General features: G+C 34.2%; 1 protein-coding gene across 3 annotated transcripts in view; it reads left to right on the top strand.

The window, feature by feature from the left end:
- LOC111141434 (IKAROS family zinc finger 2) overlaps positions 1–27,836 on the top strand; it is a 154,521-nt gene that overhangs the window by 99,251 nt on the left and 27,434 nt on the right. For 2 of the 3 annotated variants that reach the window (XM_022493993.1, XM_022493982.1), the window contains exons 4-5: positions 6,129–6,395; positions 12,828–12,995. In XM_022493993.1, coding sequence (XP_022349701.1) covers positions 6,129–6,395; positions 12,828–12,995 — 435 coding nt within the window. The remainder of the gene's footprint in view (positions 1–6,128; positions 6,396–12,827; positions 12,996–27,836) is intronic. The other variant, XM_022494002.1, reaches the window with a different exon arrangement.

Genomic DNA, 27,836 nt, shown 5'->3' with positions numbered 1-27,836 from the left:
CTCTGAGCAAGGAGCCCCACACGGGGTGCGATCCGATCCCAGGACCCTGGGATCATGACCTGAGCCAAAGGCAGATGCTTAACCGACTGAGCCACCCAGGGAGTCCTTAAAATAGTTTTGAACAGCTTCACAAAATATAATTTTTCCCCATTTGGTTTGCTACCTTTTTAAAATAGTGATCTACATGTGTTATCTCTATAAATATTCTTACTCTTTTATCCCCTTATTTAATACCATCTTAGTGAATTAAAGACAAGTCTAATGTAACCTTTTCCATTCACTATTATGTATCTCAAAACAAGGATAATTATGAAGCCTTTGAGTGTAGAGAGCCTAGTATGGTTACTGAAGAAACTTTTATAATTGGAAATTGTTTAGCCAGGGAGTCACTTATAATATAAGCCCTTAGGTAAGTCTCTTTACTTCTCTGCCTTGGTGTGATCATCTGTAAATGGAGGCAATTAAATTTTGTGTTTTTGTAGCATCTAAAAGCTATATCCTAAAGTTCAGTAGTACTTTAAAAGCATGAAGAAGGGGGGGGGGATTTTAAATTTACAAACCTGTTTGCATTTTGAAGCAACTTTTTGCTTAAAGATAAACTTTGTACGTTTTGTCCTGAAAAAAATTCAAAGCTTCTATGTAAAATTGATCGTAAAGTTCTTTTTTATTAACTATTATTTTACCCATGTTCATGAATCTCCAATTCAACTAAAAATCCGTATAGTTAACTTTTTCTTCAAAATTGTGAATGCTTTAAAATTTGACTTGTCCTTTTTTTAAATTGTAGAATCAGGGCACCTGGGTGGCTCAGTCATTAAGTGTCTGCCTCGGCTCAGGTCACCCTTCAATCCCAGGGTCTTGGGATCGAGCCCCATATTGGGCTCCTTGCTCAGTGGGAAGCCTGCTTCTTCTTCTCCCACTCCCCTTGCTTGTGTTCCCTTGCTGTCTCTCTCTGTCAAATAAAGAAATAATATCTCTTAAAAAAATAAAAATAAACTCTAAAATCACATTATCTCCTTTAACTTAAAAATACTTAAACATCTTTATTTTGTTCATTAAAATACTCAAATATCTATATATTATAGTTATTTGTGACTATAGTATTGAATAACAGAACAAACCGATCAATTAATTAAAATTTTAGGGGTGCTTGGGTGGCTCAGTGGGTTGGGCCTCTGCCTTCAGCTCAGGTCATGATCTCAGGGTCCTGGGATCGAGCCCCACATTGGGCTGTCTGCTCAGCGGGGAGCCTGCTTCCTCCCCCCACTCTGCTGCTCTGCCGACTTGTAATCTCTCTTTCTCTGTCAAATAAATAAATTCTTTAAAAAAAAATCTTATTTCACATCCCTTTTCATTGCTAATAATTTGTTGTTACAAAATATTGTCTTTACTAGTTTGTCATTAGATTAATGTGTATAAATTCCTATAGATATGAAAAGAAGAATGTAAAATTCCGGCATATCGAGGAAACAGTCTAAAAAATATTTCTTGGTCTCGAGATTGTAATAACAAGAATTCATCCCTCTCACACTAACAAATTCTCATCTTCATAGAAATTAGCCCATTTATGAGAATGTTTTCCTGTTACCAAACAGTAAAAGAAATACCAAATAATAAAGAGTAAAATTTTGATAACAAATATACTATGAATATTATACAATGATTAATATTTATAGTAGCTTTATATATTATAGCTACAAATAATCATAATACAACTCATTGATATATAAATTGTAATTTAGAGTATACATAAATTTACTGAAGACTTAAGTTTAATTAATGAGTTAAAATATAGTATTCTGCATTATTTAGAAACATCTTAAATAGTGAAAATAAATTATGAGGGAATTTCTTTATATTCTTTGAGTAAGGAAGTTTTTTTCATTTAACAATTGAAATTCAAAGACTAATTGTTTTAATCCTAAATTTCAACCTAATTTTAGTGAAGCAGAATAAAAGTTAATTATGATGGGATTTTGTTTGTACATAGACCACCATATTAATGGAAAATTTCATCTATGATATGTATATACTAAAATTGTTGCATTTATTGATTTGCTATATCAATGAATATAAACTACTATATTTACTATAGTAATATATACATTCATATGTGATAAAATATAATGTATAATAAAATGTTGCATTTATTGATTTGCTATATCAATAAATATAAATTACTATATTTGCTATAGCAGTAGTATATACATTCATATGTGATAAACATATAATGCTTTAGAGTATAATGTTGTTGGAGAAAAGATTGCTAAAGTTTACCATTTCTTCTGTATTTTAGTTCTAACAAATGTATACTTTTTTGGATATTCAGTTATATTCCTCTGTGGATACAAAGCTCTAACTATAATTTTAATACACAGTAATTTTTAAATGACATTTTACCCATTAGATATTATATTTGATGTCCATATTATTCTCACTAGGGGAAAGGTGATCATTTAATATAACATCAAGTTGTATTCTTCATAATTTTGTGCTGTTTTGAAATTTAAGAGGCCTAGAAGTTTCAAACTCAGACCTACTCTTTTAAGATACATTTCTTCAATTCCTGAAATGGAATGCTGGTAGACTTTACACTCATTAAATGCAGCTTATCAGATGTCGACCAGTTCATGAATATAAATGATGACGTTGCTGTGCAGTTTATAACCTCTGGTACATCACTTAAATATGTAGGACAGTTTGCTCACAGATTGGTATATGAAGTCATGCTATATCATCATACTTTTCATTTGTTTTCTTAATTTTTTCTTTAAATGAGAATTATGAATGAAATATGGGACTACATAGGGTAAAAATTAGTGTTTTACTCTGATTAGAATAATTTTCATTTCCAGGAAAAAAAAATATGGAAAACTTCTAGGAGTATGGAAAAAATTATTAAAGCAAAATACAGACTCTAGAAACCACAATTGAAAACATTAAAATTCAAAATGTAAAATTAGAATACGTGCTCCCAAATACCCTTGAGTAATAATGCAACATTTGCAAAACATAACAAACATGGGGTTAAGTTCCTTAGCATATAAAGCAACAACCAACCTTAGCATAAAAACCAACAACCTAGTAGAAAAATGGGCAAATAACTTCCATTGCCAGCTCCCCAAAAGCCCTCCAAAACCCCCAAACATTTAAACATAGACATAGATGCTCAATTTCACCCATAAAAATTTCAGATTAAAATCTATAGTAAAATACCAGTTTTTACCTAACAGATTTGACAGTTCAATGTGATATATAATAATATCTATAATAGAAGCAAACAATCTTAGATTTTATTGATAAAGCCTAGGAATAAATTATATTGGTAAAATAGATTTTATGCACCTGTTAGAATAGTGTGCATTTCTGTGTAATAATATGGAAAAATTAAACAGATATTGTTAAGTGAAGAAAGCAAAGGTCAGATAATTTGTATACCCCAATTCGTGTAAAGAGAGACCATCTATACACACACACACACACACACACACATACACATACTCACATACTGTTCTGAATTAGAAAATGAGGATAAGGGGCGCCTGGGTGGCTCAGCGGGTTAAAGCCTCTGCTTTCAGCTCAGGTCATGATCCCAGGGTCCTGGGATCGAGTCCCACATCGGGCTCTATGCTCAGCAGGGAGCCTGCTTCCCTTCCTCTCTCTGCCTGCCTCTCTGCCTGCCTGTGATCTCTGTCTGTCAAATAAATAAAAAATCTTTAAAAAAAAAAAAAAAAAAGAAAATGAGGATAAAAGTTGCTTTTGAGATCAGAATTTAGTGATGGTGAACTTCAAGTAGAAAAGGAGTTAATTTGGGGTTTCTGGGTGGCTCAGTCATTAAGCATCTGCCTTCCACTCAGGTCATTACCCCAGTTTCCTGGGATCGAGCCCCTCATCCAGCCTCTCATTGGGCTCCCACTCGGCAGGAAGCCTGCTTCTCCCTTTCCCTCTCCCCCTGCTTGTGTCCTCCCTCTCACTGATCTCTCTCTCTCTCTCTCTCTCTCTGCCAAATAAATAAATAAATAAAATCTTAAAAAAAATTCTAAAGAAAGAAAATTCTTAATTTACTAAAACACCATGGCGAATACTGCCTGAACACCTCCTTAGAGGCCACACATTATTTGAACATGTTGGGGAAATGAAGAGGGATAAAGTATCGTTGTCTCCTCTTCTCAAAAACTGGTAAAGTGGTACTAATTTATAAGTAGGTTAAAACTCAGTGTAGGAGATTTTCTATTAGAAATGGGGCCAAAAAGGCTATATACTCTTTTGTACATCTCAGAGTAGTGTACATACATACTATAATTGATCTTTACAAAACTTTATGGAAAAAATAGAGCGCTGTCTGCCACCAAAAAAACAAGAGTTAAGCCCATTTTCTGTATTTGCTCAGTTAATGCTTACATCAGCCTGAGAAGTGGGTACCATTATCATCCTCATTTTATAAAGTACACAGAGGATTTAAGTATCTTATAAAATGTGACACTGCTTCCAGGGAGTGCCAGAGCTGGTATTCAAATCCAGGCAGTTTGGTTATAGGGTCCTCAATCCTAATAGCTGAACTATTCTACTTCAACTTCATTTTGTGATTTGAACTTATGTCTGCTTTGCAAACAAAAGACAAAAAAGGTTCAGGCATTAAATAATTAGTTCAAGTTTATACTGCTAATAAATGTCAAAGCCATGGTCTTTGGAGTAAATGCAGTCATCATTTTGTACCCAGGCTGCCTTTTTTTTTTTTTTTTTAAAGATTTTATTTATTTATTTGACAGACAGAGATCACAAGCTGGCAAAGAGGCAGGCAGAGAGAGAGGAAGGGAAGCAGGCTCCCTGCTGAGCAGAGAGCCCGACGCAGGGCTCGATCCCAGGACCCTGGGATCATGACCTGGGCCGAAGGCAGAGGCTTTAACCCACTGAGCCACCCAGGTGCCCCAAGGCTGCCTTTTATTCTTAGGGGAGTTCTAAGGGAGGGGAACAGGGGAAGAACCATTTTGATAGCGCTACCTGTTTAAAGTCCTAATGACAAATCAACAGAATGCGTGGTTTCTCTAAGAAAATTGCAGCAAAAAAACTTACTTCCTTTTTATGAATGTATTTCATTCAAGTAGTACCAAATAATTTGTTTTGCACAGGAACTTTGATATGATTTCTGAAGAATTTCAACATCAGGGGATAAAAAACTGGTATTCATTTAAAGCCTGTTTCTGCTTTGTGAAAAGACTTTGTCAGCAATCCAGAATGAGGGCTGTGCTAACAAAATTCCAACATTTCTGTGGGATGATCCAAAAACAGCAAACAGAAGGCATTAAATTTCTTAACAGTCAGAAGTGCGTGCATGCCTGCTATGCCATTCCTGTCATTCATTGCTTTTTGGTGTGCATAGATTAAAGCTGGAATACTTTGATTTGCAGACTAATATGTTCCATAGAGAATTTTCTTCATATAAAAAAAGAGTAGCTTAAGAGCATGTGAAGTCTGTGCACTCTGCCCTACATTTATATAGCTCTTCACTGAATATATGTTTTTAAGCTGATTTTAGGGTATTTGCCTTGACGGTATGCCTTCATACATCTAAGACATTTGCTAGATTGAGATCCCAAGTTGTTTCTCTTGCTCAGCCCTGAAGCAGGTTTACACAAGTATTCTGATGTAAGACAGAAGTGTTATATATGTATATGTTGTATGCGTATGTTGTGTATATATATATATAGGTATATATATTATGTATATATTGTATGTGTATTTTTATAGTATATATATGAGTGTTAAGGAGAAGCCTGGCTCAGTGGGTTAGGCAATATCTAATCTTGTCTCATACACAATGCCGAGTCTCGGTAGCGACAAAATCAAAAGCCCATACCAGAATTAAGGACTTGTTTTAAAAGCATATAACTAAGTTAAAGAAAGAAATGAGTGTACAAATAAAGTGTCATTCTGTTTACTAGAGCTTTTCTGAGCCATCTTCACTTCGATGCCAAAGTCACTCAAATAGTTCTGAGCACAGTCTGTAATAATGTCGCATTGGTGATTTCCATCCGTGTTCGTGGAATGGCACTGGGTGGAGAAGAGATGTAGGTGACACCACGACCTGCATTTAAAATTCCTTTATTTCTTCTTTTTTTAAATTACAGCAAATTCAGTAAAGCTAGAAATGCAGAGTGATGAAGAGTGTGACAGGAAACCCCTGAGCTGTGAAGATGAGATCAGGGGCCATGATGAAGGTAGCGGCCTAGAAGAACCCCTAATTGAGAGCAGCGAGGTGGCCGACAACAGGAAAGTCCAGGAGCTTCAAGGCGAGGGAGGAATCCGGCTTCCGAATGGTAAACTGAAATGTGACGTCTGTGGCATGGTTTGCATTGGGCCCAATGTGCTTATGGTACATAAAAGGAGTCACACTGGTAAGCAGCTGAAAGAATAACCTGATGACTGCCTGTGACGTCTGATGTTGATATTACCTGACACCTATTCTCTTTCCTTTTTATTCAGGGGTGGCAGTGGTGAAACCACCTTTTCAGAATTCTGCTAGTATTGGATTGCTGAAAAGCAGAGAGTAGCCTGGGTCTTGACTTCCAGCCTTCAAATCTGAATAGCATATCAGAAAAGAAGTTTGGGATTCAGTTTCCACAGTTCTTAATATAGCAATAATAGGATAAGGGTTCAAAAGGTATAGGAGAATCTCATTGTGTAACTTAATCTTTTTGTATTTCTCTACATATTTTACCATACCCATGGGCAGGTAATCTAGTTTGCTAGCTACGGGTTTATACTATTAAATGGTACTCCTGCATTTATATAGAGGTGGATCATTTTCACCTTATCTGGTTAACTTCTTGGAATACAATTTCCAATCAATCTCTGCCCATCATGGGTCTCTGTATTGGGCAGATACTTCCCCTAGTTTGAGGATGTTACCATCTTCCTGTAATTTTTTTTATTATAACTCCTGCAAGAGATATGGAGGGTGCAGTATGGCCAAGGGTGGTGGGTATGCTGGTAGGAATGTGTGATCAGGGAATAGGGTGAGGAAAGAGGCCTCCGATTAATGTAAGATATACTTTTGGACATTTGAGTAACGTAAAAAAACAGTTAAATGAGAGGAAGGCCTTATTTAAATCCCTCCAAATCCTTTGGCAAAATGAAACAAAAAAGTCTTTTAAATTAAAACAAAAACAACAGTAATGAGATTATGTGTAAGAAAGGCAGATGGTTGACTGTTAGAAAAGTTTTAAGTTCATATGAAAATTGATTTAAAGATGGTACCTTTACCTATAATGCAAAGTAGTGTTAGATAGCAAAATATTAATCACTAATACTCCCAGAGTTTTAAAATATGATTCTCTTTGGAAGAGAGATAAATCAATTTAATTAGTGAGTGCTTAAAACATGAGAGGTACGAGGTAGGTACACTGTAGTCTTTTTAACCCAAATCTCTCATTTACACATTTACAGTCAAGTGATTTGTCCATTATCCCTTATGTAGTTAGGACATTATGAGGCTAAAATCAAGGTTTCCTGATGCCCAGACTGGTTTTGTTGAAATGTACTATTCTTGGTATCCTAATGCACCAACATTTAATGATGAGATATGATTATAAGGCTTAAAAATTATAGTACGGAGTTACACATTAAAATCAGTGTTATCTTAATCAAAATCATCAGGTTTGGATCCTGTACCCTCATTCTAATTCTATAGCTACATGTTTACTTTCGGTTTTGTTTTTAATTTCCTTTTTAAACAACATATTTTTAAAATATTTGTATTACTGGTGCAGGTGTTTTTTCCCTTAGTTAAAAAAAAATTTTCTAGAAAAGTTAAAACATCAAGTTTGGTATTCGATAAGAAAGATATGAAAAGGCTATAAAATAATGAGTCTACTTTTCTTCTATGCTCATGAAGTAATGTTAACTGCAGTTCTAAAAGAAGAGTTCTACAAAGTTATAATGTATTCATTATCTCACAGTGATTATACTGAGGAAGATAATACCCATTCAAATGTGTAACTTCCCTCCTCTAGCAACATATAAACTAAAGTAGTCAATTTCAGCTGAATTGCATATAGTGTGCATTTTAAGGCTGAAAAGTATACTAGCAACAATTTTTTGTAAGATTTCTAATAAACCTTTTATGGTCTGAGCCAAGAAAATTCAAAGAACCTGAGTGTACTCTCTTGAATATTTAGGTTAATCAATGTTCCACTGTATTTGTAGTGATTTTTATGAGGGTTGTTGGTTTGTAAACAAAAGAGTAATTACATACTGACTCTACTGCTTATTTAATATTTACAACTATAGTAGAGTTGAATTATTTTGATTCTGAAAAATCATCAAATTGACACAGAAAATGTTCCTAAAATAGTTATACAGATTTCCACAAGTTCTATGAATATGGGATTCACTCAACTAGTAAAGGAAAGGAGAATGGACAAAATAACTAAAGTCCTGTTGCAAATTGATGAACTTTATTGTCAATTAATGTTTATTGGAGTTTTGTAAAAATTTTACTTTCCTCAGATCTGGAAAGTTTTTGTTAAAGTTAAAAGCCATTCATGGAGGAGCTCGGGATACCTGCCACACATGTTGACCTTGAAATTGTGATATATCTTGAAAGTAGCTATTGTTTAGGGCACCTGGGTGGCTCAGACGTTAAATGTCTGCCTTCAGCTCAGGTATGATCCCGAGGTCCTGAGATTGAGCCCTTCGTTGGGCTCCCTGCTCAGAGGGAAACCTGCTTCTCCCTCTCCCACTCCCTCTGCTTATGTTGCCTCTCTGGCTGTCTCTGGCTGTCAAGTAAATAAAATATTAAAAAAATAAAATTAAAAATTAGCTGTTTTTATATGTATTTCTGATGACCCAGTTTATACATCTGAATAGGTCATGACCTTTTCAAATCCCTTTTAGTACTCTGAGAATACAAAGTCTTTGTGTGTGTGTGTGTGTGTGTGTGTGTGTGTGTGTTTAACTTTAGATTGAAAAAATGTGGTTGAAATCTAGTCATTAACGAAATGTTTTCTCATTAATCATGAACTACTGTCTTCATTTCAGAATTTCCCCCTTTCACCAATTATTTATAGCTAGTGTAAAAGGCACTGTCTTAAATCCTTATAAAGCAAAACATATTTGTGTGTCATAGAATATCCATTATAAAATGGATAGTAGAAAAAGATACACAACAACCACCCAGTTTACTAAAATGATGTGGAGTATCATACCTAATTCACTTCTTCTTCTTTTCCTCTTTCAAACTCTACTAAAGTGCCAATTCCAGTGTCTTATACATGGCTTGGTGTTATTTCTTGGTGTTGCCACTTTAGTAGGTAATCAGGTAATATTGTCATCGGATACTCCAGGCACTCTTCACTGCGACAGGGGTGGAGTAAAAGAAGTAGGGGTAGTAAATCAATTCATGCTTCAACATGAATTGATGTGGACCATTATAAATATAGACTGTCCTTAACTTTGCCCTCCCTTGGGGTAGAGTACTCCCATCTTCGTAACTCTGTGTACATTGTAGCTTTGTGGAATCATTCTTGTGCTCCAAGGCCCTCTCAACAGGTACATGGGATTTTTCATATTTTTAGGTGGTTGTTCCATCCAACACAGAACACCCTGTCGTTGATGCACCAAAGCAAACTGATACATGTATACTTGTATTTCAGTTGAATCTTTAAACACACACCTAGAAATAATGTGTTTATGAAAGTACATAAAATAGTGAAATACAAGTTATTTCAAAATAAGAATAAATAACTTCATTCTGGGAATAACTAAAAAAGGTCCTTGAGCGGATTAGCAGATTAAAAAAAAAAAAAAAAAAGCAGATTAAGAATGGAAATGAATGATAGCATGTCTACATATTAATTGTTCTCCTGGATTCAGAGTTGTTAATCCAGACTTCTGTACCCGCCCATGGGGAACTGGTTATCACAGATACAATAGCCTACTTGATTTTTTCAGCTGGATTAGGGTATAGTGTATTTAGTACCTTTGTGGTGTTTTCCTGAAGTTTGCTTTTCTTTATATCAGAAGAACATGATTAATATATTTTTCAGGCAAAGTCTCAACTGATTTGAAAAGAACTAGTTGAGTAAGCCTGTTTATTAAAGAAAAAGCAAATTATTTAAAAAATAATTGAGATGTGTTGTTTCAAGGCACAGACACAATATATGAACCTTTTACTTAAATATCAGATCATTTTACATGTCTCTCATAATCCCAATTCAAGACTTAATCCATGTAGATCAGTATTTCTCAAAACTTCATCCAGCTGAAATCAAAGTGCATTACTATGATTGCTTCTTTCCTCTTATCAAAAATGGGAACAGGATTTGTAAACCTTCATCATGCCTTTCTTTATTTCTCAGGGCCATGGGAATATAGTTAGCAAAAGACTCCACACTAAGACACACCCAGCAACAGACTGTATTTCCTAATATACCTAGAACCCCTTTTCATTTCTCCTGCCCCTTTAAGGATGATCATATAAATTCAGATGCAATTCTGTTAAAACATATTTGAAGATATCTGGAATATTTTTTAGTGTAAAAATAAAATTACTCTTTCATTGGTCTCATAAACTCAATTAGGTGAATTTCAAAATTCTTTTTAAAGAGAGTTATCCTTGTTATTTTTTTCTTTTTTGATTAGCATTACTTGGAATGATAAATTCAGTACTCTAAATTAGGAATTTTTAAATATTTCAATTGTAGGAGGCTTAATGAAAATCTAAGTTAGCATGTTACAGGAGTATTTTCTAAAGGCAAACATGATTTCAAATGTTTTTTGTTCACCAAACTGATTTAATTCATTTTAAAGTTATTGCATACTAATTTATTACTTGCCTGGAAGACCCAGACAGATTTCAAAAGTAAAATCAAGTATTTGGAGGGGAAAGTATAATTTGCATTTGCTATTTTCCTGTGGTATAAAAATTCTCATGAAGAAAATGCATTCTTCTTTTTTATTAGTAATTCCATGGCATGGGTGGGAAGTAGAAATTCCTGGTTTTAAAGAGCTGTAGACTGCTATTTCATTGAAAGAAAAAGCCAACAAATTGTTATGTGTGTGTGTTTGTGTGTGCATATGTGTGTAAAGATTTACCAAATTTAGATTTATTTTCAAACTTTGATTCCTTTGTGAGACTTCATATAAGAGATTTTTCGGTAAAGTATTTCTCTTTTAAGCTGTATTTAGTGTTGATTTGTCAATTTCATCAAATGAATCAAACAAATGAAATAAGATAAAATTTAAGGTGACTTTAAAATAATTTTTTTCATGATACACTAGTACAAGGCCTTTTTGTAAATGTAATTCAGATCTCCAGATTTTGTTAGAAAAACTTTTACCCTTCCTACATGAGCACATAGATTACAATTTTTTGGTATGTATCTCATAAAGTTCCAAAATGAGAAAATAGTACAGAATTTGAGATACACCTGATGTATCCATTTTTTATTTCTTTAGGTTTTATAACAAATCTATATGATAGAATATGCAGTGGCAACTGCAAGAAAATGGCCAATTTATCTTCTTTATGACTCCTAGCTTCCTTTAATAGAAGGAATCATTGAGTTTGCATTAATTAAAGGCCCCCCCAAAATAAGGAGGTTTCATTATTCACTATTTTCAAATGTTTCAGTTAAAGATATAAAACATGAGAATTCAGTATAAATTTTTAAGTATTAAAATTGCAATCTTCATCTGACCTCAAGTACAGAAATAGTCCAGTTTTTTTAAACTTTTAAAATTTTTTTTAAAAATTAAAAAGAATTTTTTAATTTTTTTAAAATTTTATGTCCGTTCTAAACTTTGAACTTTACTATTTTGTACTGTGTATATATTAATTTATAACTTAGTTCATGAATATCTTTAGAGACCAGCAAACTTAAAATAATAGTATTTTCTTCGTGGTTTGACCCGAAATGCTAATTTTACTGCTTCCCCAACTCTATGTCTTTATGTTCAGTGACCTTCGTGACAGCCAGTTGATGACAATAGACTAAACTGGTGATTCTGGCTTAACAATTTTATAGCAGTATCCAGTAATGGAGGAAAGAGGGAAAACGTTTCTCTGAAATTATTTTCAAAACAAAAAGAAAACAGGGAATATCTGGATGAATAATTTTCTTTGGACTTTTCCTGTTTATGTCAGGAAATTTTGCCAAAGCTTTCACTGTTAGTGACTAGGAGAATGGAGAGACCTGGGCCTGGGCTAATTTGGGGAGATTTCGTGATAATGAACATTGTAACCTGGCCCCCAGGGACAAAATCAAAGGCTAAATCAGAGAGTTAGACTAAAGATTCAAAATTCAACTCAAATTCAAAATTTCTGTAATATTAAAAGAGATATAGCATGGTTCAATAGAGCAAGATTTTGTAGTCCAATGGAGCAAGATTCCTATCAGTTTGAGTACTTATTAGCTCCGTGAATATAATCAGATACTTTGATACTTGAACTTCAAGTTCTTCATTTGCAAATTGAAATTATAGATGCCTAATTAGTAATATCACTTTAAGATTTTAAATATTCTATGTAAAGCAACCAGTAAAGTCAGTGAAGTGATGGCACTTAGTTGTTCAAACAGTGGTCAATGCGATTACTGATTCTTTTGAGCCAGTAACAGGAATCCGGTAAAATTGTATGAGGAGAGAAAACCGCGCTTGACCTAAAGTTTAAGGCATCAGTATTAACAAATTTTAGGAAGAAAAAGGTTCAGAAGTCTGAGGAGGGAGAAAACTCTCAGCAGAGAGCCGCCGCCAGTTAGTAGCGTACAGCCGATCAGTCCCTTACACATAACCCACTCGATCGTTCCCACTTCTGTTCCTTTTGGCAGGTGAACGTCCCTTCCACTGTAACCAGTGTGGAGCCTCTTTTACTCAGAAGGGCAACCTTTTGAGACACATAAAGTTACACTCTGGAGAGAAGCCGTTCAAATGTCCTTTTTGTAGCTATGCCTGTAGAAGAAGGGACGCCCTCACAGGACACCTCAGGACCCACTCTGGTAAGTGTCACTGACTCTTTGAGAAGAAAGCTAAAATATAAGAATTCAGGAAAGTGTTATAGAGTAATACAGAATAACTTACAGCTTTGGTCCATAGCTAGGAATGAGCTCAACAATATTTTTATTTGTGTACATTGAATAACTGATAAATCTTCCAAGATGCATATGGCCCTTCCTTTTTTTAGACTTACAGACTTGGCAGAAAGTAGCACCATCAACTGAAGAATCTTTTATTTCAAGCTATTGAAGTAAGGAAACAACTGTTCTATAGATTCTGTATGATTTTTAATTTTATAATTATTAATTCAATAATTATGGTTAATCCTGGCTAATGGAAAATCGAGTAAAATACCATAGTTACATGCTGATATTACCATAGAGGAGATGAAGGCTGTGGTACTTTTCAACTGATAGAGTGTACAGCCTGGGACCTCAGTGGGAAAACAAACATTGCTATTTTTAAGCTTGAAAATATTATGCTTATTAGAAAATTGGCTGTTAGAGTATTTTATATTTTCTTTAAACATGCCTTGTTTCTTTAACTCTCAAAATGTAGTCATTGGATTTTCTCTGAAACTTTTCTTTGCTTCATAAATCATCATTAAAAAATCTAGAGTAAGTGTGATATTTTTAAAATGCTAGGATATAGTACATAAAAGACAAAGAATGATTAGAAATCTGAATGAATCTCATTTGGCTTTTAGCATGAATTGCCATAACTAAGAAGTTAAAGGTGGAAAATTAATATAGAATACTCTCAAGCCAGTTTTATATCCTCCTTCTGTCCATAATGACATATTAAATTTTAATTTTAATATGAAGATTTGATGGAAGTGATATTTTCATCTGCATTGATAAATTGTATTAGAGAGTGCTATGGATTGTGAGGTAATGCTTGTATTATCTTTTTTTACATTTTCCGTATTAATCCTTAAGGCTTTACTTGGTTTTTAATGTGAATGTGAAATGTGTAAAACTATTTTAGGCATTAACTTGTAAATTTGGAGCAGTTATGGAAAAATAAAATGATTGCAAACATAAAAACAAAATATTTTAAGTATATATATACTTTCCTCCTTGATTCAAAGTAATTCCCTTATTTCCAACTATGACATTTTATATTTTATTTTTAACTTATGCTATGAAAATTACATCTTTATTATAAAAATGATTCTGTGTTGAAGGATATTTTTAAGACATGACAGTTAATTCCTTCACCTAGCCATGTACTCTGGCTTATTAAAGCATTATTGAATTGACCACAGATGGTGTAAAACATCAATTTTCATGAACATTATCTATTACGTGAAGTTGAGGAGAAAATATAACTTTAAACATCTATTTCATTTTCTGCAAAATTGTGTTGCTTTTAATATCATGATATAATGTACACATGCTACTTTACCTGGGATTGCTATATTGCCCTTAGGAGGTTCAATGCCTTCAAAGCTCAACCTCTGGAAGGCTTTCAATACCTCAATTTGTGTTGTCTTGATTTCCTTTTTGTTCTTTTAACACATCCATCCCTGTGGGTGGTGTCTAAGAAGACACCTTGGTTTTTGTTTCTTCTGAACTCTAGGCAGTTGCAATCAGCATCTGTTTTGCAAATTAGTCATGAGTCATCTAGAGGTTCCTGGTTGGCGGCTAATGAAGTGAGGAATGAGAAAGATGTTACTCCAAACGCAGGCCACTCCCATTGGCTTTCACCAGGCCAGACACTTGACAACACATGGTTCTGTGTAATTATGAAGTTTGTGTGTATAAAGTGAAGCTGTTTCTGTGAAATTGCATATTTCGTAAATAAATCACTGCTACTTTGAGGTTCAAAAAAAATAAAGACATGGACCCTCTAACTGCACTCATGCTATTATTTTGCAGTTTGGTATACAAAGTCATGATTATGTAGATATGTAAATAGATAGTATACTCAAACTGGCTAATTAAAGAGAGTTTAACAGAGCAGTGAGAGAGAGAGGAAGTTGTCATCCACCTACTGCATCATCAACAGGTGATATGAATTCAGTTACATTTCTAACTGTAATCTAAAATATTTGCCATTGCCAATGCTTTTTGTAATAGATACAACATAAAATATAGCTGCTAAATTCCATGCCCTCTAATTGTTCAGAAAGCCCAAATTGGTTATTACAGCTTTCTTCTGCTACCAATTCCATCTTTTCCTTATTCTTACCCTTGTTTTTAGCACCTGGGCTGAACAGGATTCTTTATCTGATGAGTGACCCAAACATTAATTTCTACAAATTCTGAGGACTTGACTATCCTGTTTTCTTTGCATTACTGCAATTTTTCAGTAACTAGGATTATTGGGAACATTTTTTAAAAGAGATACCTGAATTCCAAACATAACAACCCAGAATCATCTTAGTAGTCTAGAAAAGTTATCAACCAATAGCCCACTTCTCTCCCTCTTAGTTTAGCAGCTTGAGATGCCTCAAGTAGTCAGGGGGTAGTCCAATATGACAGTTCCAGACCTCTGATCCCTGGTGGAAAGACTCTTCCCTTGGGTATGTAGCACATGCATCAGAACAGCATACAAACCATGCCTCCTTCATGGTGAAACTTGCAAAGTGCACCCATTTTCATTTATCATAGAGGACCTAATTCAACATGTCTAGACCACCAAATCCATAACATTACACTAATACTGTGCTTCTCCGAACTTTCTGTGGCAGTTATCGCCTGTCCTCTGGCATATATCTTACGGAGGCATCTCAGGTATTTACTACTTCTGCTCACCGTGTCCAGTCAGTACCGTGAATGTAACGTTCCAACTTGATGTTCTGTGGGCTGTCAAGATGAACTAGACTTCTTTGGACTGTATTATAACAGAAGAGTTGACCTAGCCTTAAGCTAAGATAATAAAAGTATGTTCTCCCTGCAATGTGAAGGCAAAGTGCTTCAGATTATCTGTTGATAAGGAATTATTTTCCAAAGAAATCGTTGAGTCAGTATCTCCATACCTGGTATCAGGGGCTATGTTATATGTTAATATGTGCCAGCAGCGGTATTACAGCTAGAACTGCATCTGGAGTTGGCATTTAGATGTGATTGAAACTGCACGCATCCACAGAACCATCTAGCTTGCATTAACCTCATCGACAGTATAAATGGGTATGTAGTAGGAATCCCCATGCCAACATCTTTCAGTTTTAGTTTAGTATCTTTAAGTCTAGGGCTGTGATCTCCATTCTGGTAGCAACTAGCCTCCTGTGGCTAGTGCTACGTGTTGAAATGATATTTTCTTATTAAATGAAATCTATTAAAATTAATTCCACCTTTTTAAAATGTGGCCACTAGAAAATGTAGAATCATGTGTCTGATTCATACTTGCATTGGACAAGCACAGCTCTTGGCTTTCCATGATAGCTGTAGGTCAGGGAACCAACATAAGGATTCTATCCATTACTAAGTTTATTTATTCCCAAAATACTGTAAGATGGACTTGGGTAAAGCCTACATATATACCTTGACCTCCATATACCCCCTTGAACTGGTCAACTACAATGGCATTTTGGGTTCCAGAGATTAATGTCAATTTAGAGCTAATCTAATAGACTAATAATCTGCGGTAGGATTTGGTATTTCCATTTCCTACCATAGAGCCTCTGCCACTCTGAGATCACATATACATTTAAATCAAGGAGGCCAGATCTGTTTGCAACATCTATCATTGTTCTCTCCAGCCTAGAGAAGACAATTACCATAAAGCTTTTCAAGCATGTGGCTTCTTAAAATGACCAGTGTAATTCTTTGGTGAAGGGAGTTTCCCGCAGGCCCTTCTAGAAGTATGTAAGTGGCAGGCTGAACCGGATGCTTCATAATAGATCCTTTCCATTATTCTTACTTATTTGAGCTTTTGTTGTTCTTCCTCTTTGCTATGCCAGGAAACCCTGGCATTTCAACTTTTGACTAATAAGCCATCATTGAATCAAGGATTCAATTAGTCAGTCACTCCCACTTGTTCAAGGCAATATAGTAAATCCCAAATCCAGGTGAATGCATATATATTGATAAAAATTTGGCCCAATCTAGTATTTTGTTTCATCTTCTTATTGTAAAACACTTAAAATCTATTCATTCCCTTACGTGCTAACTGGATTCCTGCTGGTACAACTGGCCGTTTTGTGATTCTTTCAGTGTATAGGGCTGTCACCTCTTGGATCAGGCCTTGATTTTGGTTATATTAGAATGTAACTTATTATGAGCCTAGGGGCAATGAGAGTTAATAGGAATGAGTCCTGAAAAGAATTGCCATTTTCTGATTGGGTTCTTGCCTCAGCTGAAACAATCGAAAGTCTTCTTACTTTATGGGAATGCTGATTTATGGAACATTAGTTTCCTTAGATGGAAAAGTGGGGAATGAGGACTGTGTCTTCCAGCAAGGGCGGTTTGGAAGTGTTTGCAGGTTCAACATTCTGCGCCTTGGTATTTGATCAGATAGTACCATTCCATGTTTCACTAATCCATTGCCATGACCAGGTTGTATTGGTACTACCCATTTTATTTAGTGTGGCAACTCTATAACCCTTCAAATCAGATTCTGGAGTTGGTTTTCAGCCTTATTTGCCCTGAGGCTTAGGTAAATAAGGACTCCTTTAAAGCTGACAGAGGACTTTGACATTCCAACTTCTGCTCTGACATGAAGTGAGCATTCAAGACCTTCAAACGGTCCTTCCTCTCTTATGTAATCCTTAGGGTCATCAGAGTTAACCATATCACACTAGAGTCTTCACTCTACACACCACCACTGTCACTTCAGCAAGGCTACATGCTACCAGCAGTGATAATTTGGGTAATCATATTGCCAGCAAATACCTAGAATTAGTAGTATTCCATTAACTCCCCAGTAAAAAACCCATCTTGTTCTCTTCATATTGAGCAACTCAGTGCCAGAATGCCATTTTGACTCTCTGAAGCCTTGGGCCACTCCTGCTACCAGTAACTATCAACCAAGGCCCTGACAGGAGCAATGAGACACTCAATGGGAAAAATTTGGAGACATTCATGGTAATATTTACAAGAGAATAGTGAGGCATAAAGGAAACCAACGAAGGATGGTTGAAGCATTATAAGGCTCGCAATAGCAAGAAACCATTAGCAACCCTATGCCTGGAGGGGATCAAGAGATCACTAGCATTAGAAGAGGTAGGAGATGGGTCTTAAACACTGAGCTTTGATGAGGAATGTGCCCCTGCTAACCTGTGACTGAAGAATAAACACCTTGACCTCAGTCTTTCCACTCTCTAGTCTCTTGCTGATTCCTCACATGCACTAAGGCTAGCAAGAAGCCAGAGGACAGAAGAGCCTACTGATAAAACCAACAGAAATTAGCTTTCTGCGGGAGCAAAGAAGGGTGCAAATGGCTATAAAGGTGACACAGAATATGCCACAGATAGACTAAAATTTAGGAACTAGTGCTTAAAATTACTAGTAAAGGGTATTAAGGCTAATGTAATGATTTTAGTATTAATTTGTTTTTATGGATATTATCAGTACAAAGTATTTTGCTTCCTCCTTCCTCTCCCCCACTTTGGGTAACGACTATCCATTGTTTTAGTTTGTTATTGTGCTGTATAGTATTAATATTGCATCTTTGCTTCCTATATTTTAGATTTGAAATTTTTTCTCTACTAGGTTGGTAACAAAGAGCTTGGCATTTATGTACACTTATGTGTTCAATGAAAAAAAAATTTAGAAAAATACATTCAATAAATGCTAATCCTTCCTCTCCCACCACGCCCACCCCCACCCCACCCCGTGTATGATCCCATATAAGCTGAAATTTCCTATTTGGAACTCTATTTGCATATTTTAGAGGACACCAGGTAGTGTCTTGGTTTTGATTGTATAGTCCCAATAGTTAGATTATTTACAGATAATATTTGGCATTTCTAGAACCCTCCTTAGACACAAGGCACTGCAGCAAGCACTTCCCAAGGATTATTTCTTTAATTAAAGCCCTTTTATCTGACATGAGCAAAGCTAGGTATTTTATTAATTAACAGCAATAAGTCTAGCAACATGAGAAATTCTTTTGACAAAAGTTCTTATGTTTACATTTTTCAAACGTAAAAATATAGTGCATGATCTCTAATTCCATTTTCAGTGTCTTTAAGAACTTAGACCCTTGTGACGCAATCAGACTTCTATTAAATTTTTAAGATTTTGCACTAATTTTTATGACTATCTTTGTCCACCTCTAATTCTTTAGCATTTTTAAAAATCAACTCACCTTTATTGAATCTTTCCAAAGTTAGTTTAGACAAAATTGTTTTTAGAAACAATTTTCTTTTTGTACTTATTTCCTTGAAATATGGATATTTAAATAATTTACCTAATTATAATAGGTGGTACAGCTGGCATAAATAGGCTTGGCTAGAATTATAACTGACTCTTAGTGACTCTGTAATTCAACCACTCAGAAGTGTTTATGTGTGACATGAAAAGAGGGGCCTACAAGCTCCAGGAATTCAGTGTTTTGGGAAGAGGCCGTCAGTCGAGAAAACTTTTTGCTGTTACTATATTTATTATAGGTGAAAAGACAGAGGCTCAGAGAGGTTGCACTTGCAGAGCCTAGATTCACACCAAGACAGTCAAACTCCAAAACCTGTATGTTATGGGATAAATGATACAGCCCCATATGTTTATTCTATAAAACTTGGTTAAATTAACTCAAAATGATAAAGAAAAAAGTACTATTTAGAAGAAGTCAAAACAGTTTGGAATGGGCTCAGTGCAAATTAGTTATATTACTTTGTCAAGTCACTTAATTTGATCTTTAAGTCTCCCCATACCCCCAGTATTATATGATGCTAAATACAATGTATTATCTTTTTTCCCTGGACTTGGCTACTGATTGTTCACTACAACCAAATCTTAAAGAGTAAAAGAATAGTCCCCACACCCCACTTTTTTTGTCTTATAATTAGCTGTGGTTTGTTTTAACTTTAAAATAGATTTTCAAAAAATGGAATAGGTCTTAAGCTTTTCAGATGATCTTCACAGTACCACTACTACTTCCCTACAACTGTGTGCTAACCATATTTAAGAAACAGCCTTGATAAGGACAGTTTCTGATTTTGTGCTTTTAGCTTCAGAGATGCAGAAGTTTACTTAAAACACATTCCCATTTAAAAGTACTTTTTACAAAGCCCCTTCTGTCATGCTGAACACCAAAAAAGTATAAAACAATGTTGAATTTTCCCTCCTTCACCTTTGCTAATTAGTACCTCAATAATACTTTTTATACTGGCATAGAAAATGGGTTTAAGTTTATAAAACCCTGGTTACTTGATTTGATTGCGTGCTTTAAATTTTTATTACAGCCATTGATAATTTTTTTTTAAATTGGAAGGATGTCCAGTTTTACAATAACCAATCAGAACCCCTTAAAGAATAATTATACTTCCGTAGTATTCAGCAGTATTTGCCATGGAAATGTTTGTTTTCTTACAATAATTTTTGAATAGTTTAATTTTATTATTTGTGGAAACATATCGGATTAATATGATAGTCTTTTCTCGGTAGCAGATAATTTTTGTCAGTAACTCCCATATTTTATTCCCTACTTCTTGAAATAATAACAGAAGAAATCATAACATTTCTTACTTTGGTTGTAGTAGTGATGTATCCTATTTCTGAAATAGTGTCCATTCACAAAGAAAGAAAAAGGTGAAATGATAGAATCTCAGTTTTGTTTGTATGGCTATCTTCAGTGTTTATTTTATTGCAATATGTTGGCTAAATTTAAACATATCTAGCAATTGCAACCCTCCTTCTACTTTTGCTTTTTGTAACACTCAAAACAAAATGACTGGCTGAGAAAGGGGGGAAAAAAACATCTTTTTACATGTGAAATTTAAATGACAATCTAAGAGGGAGTGGGAAGGAATGTGAAGGAGAGAGAAATAAAGAATTGGAATGTATCATCAACAATGTATTAGCTGAAGATCACAGTCAAATTTTTTGGTCCAGTGAGGAAATAATCTATACTCTTGTATACATTATGTAAGGATACAAGAAAATAAAAGGTACTGGTTTATATTTAAAACTTCACCAATTAGGGGCGCCTGGGTGGCTCAGTGGGTTAAAGCCTCTGCCTTCGGCTCAGGTCATGATCCCAGGGTCCTGGGATCAAGCCCTGCTTCGGGCTCTCTGCCTGCTTGTGATCTCTGTCTGTCAAATAAATAAATAAAATCTTTAAAAAAAAAAAAAAAATCCACCAATTAATCTTAAGATTTACCACACAAATTATCTCATTTGCTATATATAAATTTATAACATGATGTTTAAAATGTGAGTTTTTAATGATGAATCAGTGAATCAGTACTCCTTCTACAAAAATGATTTTTATTAGTTTTGTCTTTTAGATTTTTAGTTTAACAAGTAATTATAGTCCTTTCATTCTTAGAAATTTGATTAGTGTGCTTCATACGTTATATATTGCTCCTTTTAATTGTCTTTATTATACCCAATACACTGGGGAAATAGTGTTTCAATTAAGTCTTGGACCCCTATTAATCAAAATAATACTTAGCATACTTGTTAATTTTTTTAATCTAAGAGGAACCAGAATTGCATATTTTTTCTAATTAGCATTTCAAGTATGTCTTACATACTATGATGCTGTGACCAAATTAAATATTTAAAACAGAATAGAAGATTATTTTTAATATATGGAAATTTATATAGTATATATGCATTATAAATGGTTATGTGTAAATTGCAAGGAGGAAAAGGTAAGAATATCTCTCTCATAGTCTCAAATATTTTTATGCCATATCTAAAATTCAGATATCCATGGAATTGTCCTGGATCCAGATTATTATAAAAATTACTTATTGCTTAAAACTGGAATCTTTTAAAAAATATGAAAATGAAAAATGCTAATGTCTTAAAGAAATTAATTGTCTCTTGTATTCTAAAAAAAACAAGTATTTCTTAACACTCATATTTTCAAAGATGCTTGCTTATTGTAACACTGAAATATTGTTTAAGTATTTAAATATCTTTGAGTAAGCAGGTAAGTGTAGGAACTTATTTTTTTAAAAGATTTATTTATGGGGGGGGCAAAGCGAGAGGTAGAGAGAGAATCCTCAAGCAGACTCCCCACTGAGACAAAGCCCAATGCAAGACTTGATCCCAGGACCCTGGGATCATGACCCGCCAAAATCCTGAGGCAGCCACTTAACCTACTAAACCACCCAAGAGCCCGCAAATTGCTTTTTTGTTTTGTTCTTCTCATTTTTAAAAAATAATTCCTTTGGGTTTTCAATAAGACTTACCTATAATAGTCTAAGGAAAACCTTAGCTTTCAGTTAAACCAGTACTTATTGTCTAATTCTTTATTGGGATATATCATCTAAAAATAAATGCTTTGTAAAATTAGTTTATGTGATATATTTGTATCATACATATCTGTACATATATCTGTATATATGCAGGTATATCACATAACCCTGGAGTTAGAGCTGTTTGAGGAAACTTCTAGTGTCATGAAGTCTTCATCTTTTTATGTAGGGTCAAGAAGCCTATGTTATTCTGAACAAATACCTAGCTTATTTCCAAACACCTTAGGAATGTTGATTTTTATATTACTTTGTAACCTATTCAGTGTTTGACAATTTTTAGCCTAAGAAGTTTGTGCTTTATGTCTAATTGTCAGTTTAAAACTATTTTGTCCTATAAAAAACAACTGGACCAGATGTACCATATAAATATCTACTGTAAAAACAATAGCTTCTCCCTTGCTATACATTTTTTTAATTCTACAATACAAGGACTGCCTTTTTATTTTTAAAGATCTTATAATCCCAGTTTTTTCCCATAAAAATAGCTCAGAAGTATTGAATACTTGTATTAGTTCCCAGTATTGATTTTTTTAAAAACATTATCAGTTAAATACTGTCCTGCCACAAACTCATTTACACGTTTCTATTATTTTTAACACTAGTTTATGTTTTATTCAGTTATGCTTTTAACTGTTACCAGAAACTATAAAATATTATGACTTTGCCTGTTTTTGAATATATTTGAAATTCGCCTTTAGTAGAATATTCAATCAACTAACAGGCATTTTTAAAGTTTAAACTACATCCTCTCAGAGAAACCGACAAGAAGAGATCACTCCTCATCTTCAGATTCTTAAAGCTCAAAAGTCGTATCTGGCTTAGAGTGAGACAGAGCTAACCTTTGACTGTATTATTAAAGAAACAACTTAATGTCAAATGCTCTAGTTTTCAGTCTTCTCACATGGGACAGTCTGTTAATTCATCATAAGAATGAAATGCTTTCAAATATATTGTCATGTCTTGCTACGGGATTCACTACCACAGCCACATCATTTCCTTTTATTGCTGACTGGTCAGGAATTCCACAAACTAGAAGGGATTCTAAAGTACATATAGCCTTTGTAATTGCTCTCCATCTTATTTCATTAAATAATCTTTTCCTCTTGTGTTTCCTTTTGCCTTCTATTCTTTGTCTTTTTCATAGGTTTTTTTCCCCAATCCTTAAATGTTTGCTTCAGTATTGCTTCATTTTTTGAGGTGACTACCAGAAAAAAGTATGTAAATAAGTACCTTTAGCTTGTATTACATACAAAATTATTTGAATAACATGGAACAGCTGCAGGCTATAGACTTTTTCATATTAACAACTTGTGAAATGAGTAAAGAATAAAAAATGTCTGAAAATTAGGTACTTGCCTAAAAGATTATCATTATTAGTTATTTTTGTATTGACATTATTTTGAAACAACATCATCATGACTTTTCTCTCAGATTTGTCAGAGACCCATTTTAAAAATACTAATCCATGGCCCAGGATAATGATGGACATATTGGATTAAATTATGCTGGTTTAGAAATTGAATCTATTGTAGCTCGTGCATAATAGTGATGATGCATTAAGTGTAGTATAATTTGTCCTGCAGACTTCCCATGAGAACGAACTGTTTTCACCTGATTGTAGACCTGGCATCTGGCCCACTTTCTGGGTGATCTCCCAAGTGTGAACTTTCCCCACCCCCCCACCCCTCTTTTCCTTCCTGGAGGTGCTCCATAGAGGTGGATTACACTGATAATACACAAGCAGTGTCAGTTGCGCACATGATTTGCATAACTGTGCTGTGCTGATTTCACCCAAATCCTGATAATGATGCCCATGGTGCCTCTCCATATGCTTTGCAGTAAACACTGGAGAGGGGGATGGAATTAGTATTTTTATTCTTGACTCTTCAAACACACCCTAATGGCCCTGCCCATTGAAATATGGTCAGGAGGGAAAAACCACTTTCAGTCAAGCTAGCTGGTAAGACGATCCATGTGATTTCTATCCAGTAAGTAGAACACCTTTCTTTTCCAGACCAATAATCATTATATACTCTACGTTATCTGTCCCTCAGAAATTAATTTTTTTAAATACCATACACGATCTCATCTTTTTTCAAATATCAGTCGTCATGCTTCTTTAAATTTCAAATACATTTCTAGAAGGAATTATTAAAGAGCAGTCTTTCTTCTTATAATACATACTTATGTGATATAGTACTTTGGTGCCTTCTTAGGTTGGTTTCCTGCTGGAACCTTTCCTTCTTGTCTTTTTCTATTTTCAGAATTCTTAAGAAATAAGCTAAACATAAACAATGAATTTTGGAATACTGAAAAAAATAAAATTTAAAACAAAAAGAAATAAGCAAGAATTTTGGACCTATTTCTCATTCTTCTCAATTTTCTACAAACATCATCCTCATTACAAGTTGACCAGCTCAGTTTTGTACCGTGCATCGATGTTGGTATGGGTAGTCTGAATTCGTGGCCATTTCACATTTTCTCTTCCATGTCCCTGAGTCTGTGGGACTGGCACTCTTGAATTCATGGCAGAAGTGGAAGGGCAGCATGCTAGCATCATTACTCAGTGTCCAAAAGGGCACATCACACTGTGTTTTTGTTTTGTTTTGGTTTGGTTTTTTGTGAGCTAACCTCCACCCTCTCCTTTTATTTTTCCTACTTGATCCGTGTATGTGAGTCAAAAAAACCTGTTCATCCACAGCCTGTACTGTCTTGCCAAATCTTGTAAGAAAACTCCCAAATGGTTTAAAAAAAAAAAAAACAACCCTTACAAATGAGGTATACAAAAACCGATATCAGTCATTATAATCATATAATACTTATTTAGAATATAATTAAATTTTTATTTAGGATATTATAAATCATTTATTAGAGTAGTAATCCCTTTAGTTTATACAGAAACGTGATGATAATAAGTATATAGATAAGAATGAAAGATCCTACGTTCAGTATCTCAAAGAAGAAATCTTATTCTGTTTTACATCTGTATCCCTTACACTGTATCAAATGAATAAATGAAACTTCGGGTGCTTTCAGTTGCACATTCTTGCATTAACTAGAAAGTTAGTTTAAGATTTGTAGAGGTCAGTGGTGGCTATATATATTTCCTAATAAATGATAAATGTCAGTCCATTACAAAAATTAAAGTAAATGGCTAATATTTAATGGGCTCTTATCTTGTGACAAGCATTATTTTAAGAGCCTTATTTTACAGCTAAGGAAAGTCGAATTTAAAGAGGGTGAGCATAGCATAATGTATAGAGAAATTGAATCATTATGTTGTACACTTGAAACGAATTTTAACATTGTGTCAACTGTAATCAAAAAAATTTTTAAAACAAATAAATAAGAGATGCTACCTAACATCCCTACATTCTGTAGTTTTAAATATTATATATATGGTTCTTCTTATAAAGCTTTACCTTATTGAGGTTATTATATTTTTAACCTAATGTCTTTATTCATATTTTGCCCACAATGTATACTATTTGGATTAGTTTTTAAACATACCACAGACATACACACATCCATACACCAAAATGCTCAGTATAATAAAACTAAAGTATCATACTGAAATAAATGAAGATTTCCATAAAGCTTGAGTACATACAGAAATTTAGAATAAAATAAATCCAAGCATGTATAAATTATCTTTGTGAGAGTACTTTATAAAAAAATATGCTCTGATGTAATAAACATCATTAAGACCACATATGCATATTTTATTCAACTTTTACTCAGGAAAAGCTGGGAAATGAGCTCTGCTTTGCCTGACCCCAGAGTCTATGATCTCAGCTACCATACTCCTGCTTTCCAGTCTATTCTCAATATAGCAGCCAGAATTCTCTGTAGAAACCGCATTTAAATCATGTGATTTCTCTGCTTAAAATCTTTTAATGGCCTTCCATTGCTCTTCTAATAAACTCAAACTGCCTATCATGGCCAGGGGAAATACTTCCCACCTCTCCTGTCTTTCTGATCATATACCACTCTATCCCTCACTCTGTATTTTTTGCTACCCTTGGTTCCTTTATTCCTTTCTACTCTTGGGATTTTGCACTGATGATCCTAGAAGTCTCTTCCTTCAGCTCTTTCCCAGTTCTTGGCATGGATGCCTCATTATCCTTCAGATATTTGCTTTAAATAGCTTCTTCTTAGAGTGGACTTCCATAAGCACTCTACCTAGAACATCCCCCTGCTCATTCTTGATCTTGTTCTCTCTTAAAGTCTTGTAAAGCTTAAATCAGAATCTGCATTTATTATCTTGGACTTTTTGTTCACGCACATGTTGCCTGTCTCTCCCCACTGTCATCTGAATATAAGCTCTGTGAGGTCATGGACATCCTCTGTCTTATTTATTAATGTATCCCCAGCTCTTTGAATAGTGCTTGGTACATAATAGATAATGAAAAAGTTTTGCCAATTAATGGAAAAAATAATCTGAAAATATACATAAATTGAAAGACAAAAAAATGTTTTTATTTCATTCTTGAACAGCCACAGTTTTTTACTAATGGGAGTGTGTACCTTGTTGGATCCTACACAACTTCCCATATCTTGGAATCAGATTGGATACCTCCACTAGTATCCAAATATTTTTATAGAAAAAGTATATTTTCACACAGTACTCACTTTGTGTTGCAGCAACTCCTGAAACCTAGCTTCATAAAGATGTGACAATCATTGAAAAGACCGTAGTGTGATATGTTGAAACTGTGAGCAGGTAGTTTGTTTGGTGTCTGAGGGATGTTGAGTATTATTATTTCCCTTAAAAATTTAAAATATCCTGTGCTTATCTTGCTTTACAATATCCTTCCCAAGAGTGTGCTTTATTGTCCCATTAAAATTTAAGGATCGCAGGCCTAGCACATTAGAGAATTATTATTTTAATCAGAGTTCTGGTTGAGAGTATGGTCAAAAGGCTTTCCCATACACTAGTAGCATGAATATGAATTGGCAAAATCCTTTTTGGGGCAGCAGTAGAACAACAGGAATCAAGAACATTAAAATTATTTATATAGAGGGTTCATACAATAAAGTAGACAACTAATTCAAAGTACAACTTATACATACTAAAAACTGAAAAAAAATATTGATTTCACCATATTTCAGTGCTCATCTTTCTTCAGATTAATTTCTAATTCTGTAAGCAATTGTTAAGTAAAATCAGATATCAAGTTCCCATTTTTTGCATTATAAATATTTATAGGATGGTGGGTGCTTTTAGTTTTATTAAAGGAAAATGAATGTGCTATATGCATAATACTGTTGCTGATTTTATATGTATCGTGACAAATGGTAAATATAATTTCTGTATATAGATGTGTTTTTTTGCATGTTTCTGTATGTGTAAACATACATACATCTATATAAAGAATAAAACATTTACCACATATATTAGTGCTATTGTAATTTGTTTTATAGGTTTCACTAGGATAACTCTTGAAGTGACATATTTCAAGAAAACATA

The sequence above is a fragment of the Enhydra lutris genome, unplaced genomic scaffold (genome assembly GCF_002288905.1).
Source record: "Enhydra lutris kenyoni isolate GAN:26980312 unplaced genomic scaffold, ASM228890v2 scaffoldscaffold1, whole genome shotgun sequence".
NCBI lineage: Eukaryota > Metazoa > Chordata > Mammalia > Carnivora > Mustelidae > Enhydra > Enhydra lutris.
Note: the sequence above shows the minus strand (reverse complement) of the source record. Positions and strands in the feature narration are given on the sequence as shown.